Source organism: Panthera leo, chromosome D4, assembly GCF_018350215.1.
Source record: "Panthera leo isolate Ple1 chromosome D4, P.leo_Ple1_pat1.1, whole genome shotgun sequence".
NCBI classification, from domain to species: Eukaryota; Metazoa; Chordata; class Mammalia; order Carnivora; family Felidae; genus Panthera; species Panthera leo.
In genome coordinates this window covers 86,839,865-86,846,036 of record NC_056691.1, presented here as the reverse complement: position 1 = coordinate 86,846,036, position 6,172 = coordinate 86,839,865, and the positions used below count along the sequence as shown (strand labels likewise).

Genomic DNA, 6,172 nt, shown 5'->3' with positions numbered 1-6,172 from the left:
CTCTGGAGTTCCGACAGAGGCCGAATGAAGACAACACGAGCTTCTGGGGGAGTCAAGTCATTTATTTGTCTTTCACATGAAAACAAAAGGGAGGGGAGAGAACAAGAGGGGATCTGGCCCGCCGCCGAGATTGCCGAGTCGGAATGGGGCAGCGGGCTTCACGAAGGGAATCTGGGTCCCCACGGCAACGGGGCAAGTGCGACTTGACCGGAAGCGGTTTATCGAAGCACCATTTTCTACTAAGTCTTCTCCCAGGCTAAGCGGACTTAAGCTCACATTGGAAAGTAACACTGGAATATTTTAAGAGCACAGAGAGGAGGTGTCATGCAGCAAGGCAACGGCAGGGCGGGCAGCGTGGGCCGGGCGGAGCGAGGAGCGGGATCAGTTCACGAAGAGCGAGCGGGTGAACTCCACGTAGTCGAAGGCGGTGGGGAGTTCGCGGCCCTTGCCATCCACGTAGGGCTTCATGTGGGAGACGCAGTAGTCGGCTTGTTCCCGAGTCAGGTTCTGGAGGGGAAGGGACCACACCTGTCAGTCCAGTCCGCTGACACCCGGGGGAGGTGCGGACATCGGGAATGTCCCTGCCCAGAGACCGCAGCCACTTCTAAGAGCTGCTTCAGACAGGTCTGGAGTGAGTTTCACTGGTAAATGGGGATAAGATGCCTGCACCCAGCAGAAGAGGGCTCAAAAGGGAGGTTTGTTAACTTAGACTCATTCTGACCCTGACCCCAGGGCAATCTCAGGCTTTACTTTCCAAAGGAAACCTCGACCCTTGTCCCCAGGGTAGGGAAGCAGAGCCCCAGACCTGGTATAGTTCCTCCTTGGTCACGTAAGGCTTTCCCTCGGAGCTCAGGGCCCGGAAGGCGCTCTCGATCTCCTCGCTCGATTTGACGTTCTCCGTCTCACGGCTGATCATGAAAGCCATGTATTCTTGCAGGGAGACGTGGCCGTCCCTGGGGAGGAGCGAGTGCAGTGAGCAAGGGGGGCCTAGGAGGAGCCGAAGACAGAGCTGCCTCCAGCACCATCCCTAAAGCTCACCTGTTCGGATCCACAGTGTCTAGGATTGCCTCGAACTCGGGGTCTGGCTCCCCTTCCTCCACCATGGGCAGGTCATAACCCAGGGAGCGCAGGCAGGACTTGAACTCCTGGTGGTTCAGCCGGCCCGACTTGTCTTTGTCAAAGTGTCTGCAGTACAAATGGAGGACGGCTCAGCACCCAGGCCCCGGTGCTGAGCCCGCCTGCCCGGCAGGGGAGGCCATACTCACTTAAACATCATGCTGAATTCTTTGAGGGCCTCCTCAGTCACTCCTGTTGTGTTCCTAAAAGAACAGAATGGAGTTAAGGACCGGGCCTTCCACCCCATTTGGTAGGTGGCGCGTTCTGCTCCATCCCCATAAAATGGCGGGCGGGGGGGGGGGGGGGGTGGGGGGGACCTGCGGTCAGGTAGCCGAGACCCCCGCCTCCTCCCTTGCTGCCAGGCCTGGCTCAGGTACCTGGCCTGGATCTGCTGCTCCAGGTTGTGCTGCATGCGCATGCCCAGCTGGTCGAGCTGGTCCCACTGCTGGGCCAGGCCCACGGTGCTGTGCTCCGTGTACTTGTTGTCCAGGATCAGGGCCTCCTCCATGGCTGCCCCCAGGTCCTCGATCTTCTTGAGCTGACTTCTCATGGCTCGAATCTCCTGGTGCTTGCGCTAGAGAGGGGGAGGCAAAGGTGCAGGGGACAGGGGCTCTCGGCTTGGCGTCCAGGCCCAGGGGCCTGCTCAACAGCCCTCCTGGCCTGACGCCCACGGGGCCGTGCGGAATGGCAACGGCAGGATGGTGTGAAGTGAAATCCAACAGCCTCCGTTAAGGGAACGACTTCAGCGTCGGTCACAAGCCAAGAAAACTGTACACTAAGAACCAAAGGACTCTTTCGAGTAAGACACCCGGCGGCAACCCTCAAAGACAAATGACGGGGCTCGGGGCTGCTTTCTGCTAAGAGAAAAAGGGCACCTAACCAGCCTAGCTTCATGCCTGACTTGGAACCACATGGGCCTACTGGAGAAGGCTGCATAGAGGGTCTGAGCCTGGCCAGGAGCCGTAGGGGCACTTACTTTGGTAGCTTCCAGCTGGGATTCCAGGGTCCCCGATTCTTCCACCATGCAGGACCTAAACACAGAAGCACAGTGAAGCAGGAGGACCTGAATGGGAGCTTGAATTAACTATCCCCAGTTAACAGTACCTGCTATCTTGATTTTTTTTCTTTTGGAATTTCTTTTAAGAACACGAAACGTGCTATTGGCAATCTTTTTCTAAGTGGCCCTGGGAGCCATGGAGGGCAGGTAGTATTTCTTCTGTTTCAGAGAATGCCAGCCGGTGCCCCAAGGTGTTGAGTCACCTGCCCAGGGCCACCTGGTGGGCCACGGCTAAGCCCCACCCATCCTGCTTCCAGGCTAGGACCCTTTCTCACGTGGCTCCTCAGGCCCAGCCAGGCTGTGACATGGCACCTGACCCAAGCTAGGCCCTCAAGGGGCACCTTAGGAACTGTGTCGAAATCCCCTCAGGAGATGACAGAGGGGCTGCAGGCCTGACAGCCTCTGCAGTCACTGGGGAGAAAGCCACTCTGTGCGACCCTGCCTCCTGCTACCCAGGAGACCTTCAGGAGGAGGAGGCTGACAAAAGGAGAGCCACCCCCTAGAAATCCCTGGGGCCTCTTGCAGGTTCCTGAGGAGGGGAGCCACATTCTAGGTGTGACAGCAGTGGAGGAGATGCAGAGGACCCCTCAGACACGAAGGCGGGGTGGCTAAGAGATCATGACCAGATACGGGTTTTGAAAGGGATTCTAATTCTGCCCAAAGGGGAGAGGTGGCTGTGATCAGGCTCCATGACACAGGGCCAGAGGCTTCCAGGGCCAAGTTCTGAACAGCAGGGAGCAGGGAGCCTCCATCTATCTGACATTACAGTGTGAGGTCACAGAAGGCCATCAGAGAACGAAGACAAGTTAGGGTTACGTGCGGGGACGAATCACACTGTGCGCATGTCCTTGGGGGGATTTTAGCCCAGCCTCCCCGGCACCCACGTGTGCCCCAACCTACCCTTTCAACACCCAGCGAGCCAGGCTTAGCTCTGAAATGTCCCCAAGTTCCTAGTGTTCGAGCAAGGCAAGGCACCAGGCTTCCTCCTACCCCAGCAGGTCAGACTCACAGTCACGCCATGTCCCCCAGAGAAAAGCAACACCCCCAGGACCCAGGGGCAGGAGGCTGGGTGCCGGTGCAGTGGGAGGAGGACAGACCCCTCCTTCCCAAGCGGCCGAGGGCGGTGGGTTAGTCAGAAAGCGGAGCCGCCTGGGGAAGTCAAGAGTGCATTGGTAAAACCACAGTGAGGTAAGAAGAGAAATAAGAGGAGAAAAACCTTCCAGACAGATCATCCCCAACTTCATACTGATAGACACGAATGACCCGACGATACGCTATGCTAGTCAAAGAAAAGAAACCAAATGAATACACCGAAGGCACGGGCAGGCAAGAGCAGACCGAGACAGACACGCGCCACAAGGCCCAAGCTGGCAGTGCACAGGCGGGGCAACCTGGCGCCCAGGCAGGGACCTGGTGGGGCTGCGCCGCCGGGGAGGACAGGCGGCCTCAGGGCAGCTCACACTGCGACCAAGCAAGACGGGACAGGGCTGGGGAGGAGCCACGTGGTAAGGGGAGCAACGGCACCCACGGAGACAAGACCAGATTGGCAGACACAGCCACAGGGCTGGGGAGGGGAGCGGACGTCAGGCGGCTAATCAACTCCAGCTAGAAGCTGCAACCCCTAAATCCTGACCCCCTCTGCCTCCAGCACGGGTAGCTGGGTCAGCTGGTACTGGACCTGTTTCTCCCATTACCATACTTAGACACCCCAACTCCCCGTCTGTAGAACCCCTGGAATGCTAGACTCAGCCACTGAGGTCCCCTCAACCCTGGCTTTACATGGGCCTGGGGGAGAATGCACAGGTGCTGGACCCAGGCAGAGGCTGAAGCCTCAAGGAGAGGCCCCTCCCAGTGCTGGGCGGGGCCACCCTGCTTCTCCCAGGGCTCCTCCCAAGCCCCGCCTCTCCACCTCCGGGAACCCAGGCACTTCTGCCTCCTCTGGAGGGGCAAATGATGCTACGCCCCTTCCCCTGGGAAAGCTGTGGTACGGGGCACTGGGGGAGGGGTCAGTGCACAGCTGGGAACTCACTGTACCAGCCGAAGCTCCTACTTCGTGACCATGACCCCCTAGGAGCTAAATCTGGTCCCACTGGACACAAGGGGAAAAGAGGCAGAAAAGAAGTCCAGTAAAATCCCAATGGCTGAACAAGCACTGGGATTCTCAGAGGCTTTGGACTCCAGCTCTGGCCCTCTGGCTTGGTCACATTCCCTCCCTGAAAGAGCCCTTGGAATCTGAACAGGAAGGTGGGAGTGGCTCCCCTCCCCAGACCGCAAGCTGTCAAGGACAGTGGGCTGTGAGGCAAGGCACGCACTCCTTGGAGGGGGATGGGGACAGAGGTGGGGCGAGGGCGGGACAGGGGAAGTGCAGCCCGCCTTGGGCAGCAAGGCCCATCCTGGGATCCTCTGCAAGCCAGGCCACAGGGGGACAGAGGGCAGGGGACAAGCACAGGAGACACGACCACACCACGAGCCCGGAGAAATAAGAAGACAATATTAACCCATCGAGGAGATACGTTCTGTGCAGATGGGATCCAAGCAGCCGCAAGACAAGGTGGTGTCCAGATAGCAGCAATCGGAAGGTGGGGGACAGAGAGAGACACAGGAAAGAAAAGAAAAACAAAAGCAAGAACATCAGTACCTACACTGCACACGACCCTGTATCGTGAGTCCCTGATGTGCTGCTTGGGACCGACTGCCCACCACGCACAGTCCCACCCAACCCAGGACACCCCACAACTTGACCTTTGGGAACTCCGCCCACCCCTTTGGCTGGAGCCGGCCCAGCGTATGCCCCTAACCCTTCCTTCCTCCCTCCCTCCCTCCGTCCCTCCGTCCCTCCCTCCCTTCCTGCCAGAGCGCCTCCGCCTCGCCTCGCCTCGCCTCCCCTCCGGGGTTGCCCACAGCGCGCCCTCCCCTGGAGCGGGGGATGGGGACGGGGAGCAGGGGCGACGGCACCTGGTCTCCTGGATCCACTGGTGGAACGCGTTGGCGTGCTGGGCGAACTCCTGCCGCAGCTTGTCGTTCTCCTCCTGCCGGCGCTGCTCCTTCTGCAGCTCCAGCTCCCGCTCCTAGGCCCAAGCGGAGGGGACGCCGTGTCACCGGTGCCCTCCTTCCGGGACTAGCTCCGGGGAGGGGTGGGGTGCCCTCGAGACGGACCACAGCCCTCAGAATTTCAGTTTTCTGAAGCCGAGTGTGACCAGAGACCATTGCGCTGGGAGGCAGGGAGGACTGGATGTTGACCTCAACCCAAAGAGGGAAGCTGGCGGACATCTAGGGAGCTCAGAACCCTCAGTTCCCTGGCTCCTCGGAACCCCCCCCCCCCCCCCCGAACTCCAGCAAGAGGTGAGGGGAAGGCACTGATGGTCGGCCTCGCGTGGGCTGCTGGCCAGCACCCGCTCCGGCTTCTGAAAGTGAGACCGACCCGCCAGCCCCCCAAGCCCCCGAGCTCGGGCTGACGGCTCTGGGCGGGGCGGCAGCGGCACCTTGATGATCTTCTGCAGGTTCCTCCACGTCTCCTCCAGGGCCTCCATGGTGAACCACGTGTAGGGGTTGGAGGCCACGCGGAAGCTCTTGATCTGGCGGTCCAGCTCGGCCAGCTGGCTGAAGTCGGCCTGCGCAGAGCTGAGGGATGAGCGGAAGGCGTCGTGGGCCTCCCGCAAGGCTCTGATCTCCTCCAGGGAGTTGCAGCGCACGGGGTCGGTCAGATCCTCCTCGGCGTTTTCAAACCAGCTGTTGAAGGCAGATGCCTTTTTGGCGAAGGTCAGGAAGAGGTCTTCCACCTGGGAGCAGAGCAGCCCAGCTCAGCACGGCCTCGAGGCTGCACGCGCCACGCTGGGGCCGGAGGCTGGGAAAGGCAGGTGTGCTTCTGGGCCGTCCGGGTGGAGCCGGTGCCCCCGCTTCTCCAAAGGCCTCCGACTTCCTCCCCTCGCTGCACATGAATGAGCGGCAGCCGCAGAGGCAAAGGTCCCCTTCTGCTAGGTTCAAGCCGACCCCAGGCCG

General features: G+C 60.3%; 1 protein-coding gene across 7 annotated transcripts in view; it reads right to left on the bottom strand.

Annotated features, from left to right (window-relative positions):
- Positions 1-45: 45 nt before the first annotated feature.
- The window catches only part of SPTAN1 (spectrin alpha, non-erythrocytic 1), a 61,489-nt gene continuing 55,362 nt past the window's right edge, over positions 46-6,172 (bottom strand). For 6 of the 7 annotated variants that reach the window (XM_042914059.1, XM_042914056.1, XM_042914057.1 and 3 more), the window contains 9 exons: positions 5,656-5,952; positions 5,129-5,241; positions 4,672-4,689; positions 2,093-2,147; positions 1,494-1,690; positions 1,266-1,319; positions 1,039-1,185; positions 806-953; positions 46-507 (listed from right to left, as the gene is read on the bottom strand). In XM_042914059.1, the coding sequence (XP_042769993.1) occupies positions 382-507; positions 806-953; positions 1,039-1,185; positions 1,266-1,319; positions 1,494-1,690; positions 2,093-2,147; positions 4,672-4,689; positions 5,129-5,241; positions 5,656-5,952 (1,155 nt within the window). In that variant the 3' untranslated portion in view covers positions 46-381. The remainder of the gene's footprint in view (positions 508-805; positions 954-1,038; positions 1,186-1,265; positions 1,320-1,493; positions 1,691-2,092; positions 2,148-4,671; positions 4,690-5,128; positions 5,242-5,655; positions 5,953-6,172) is intronic. The other variant, XM_042914058.1, reaches the window with a different exon arrangement.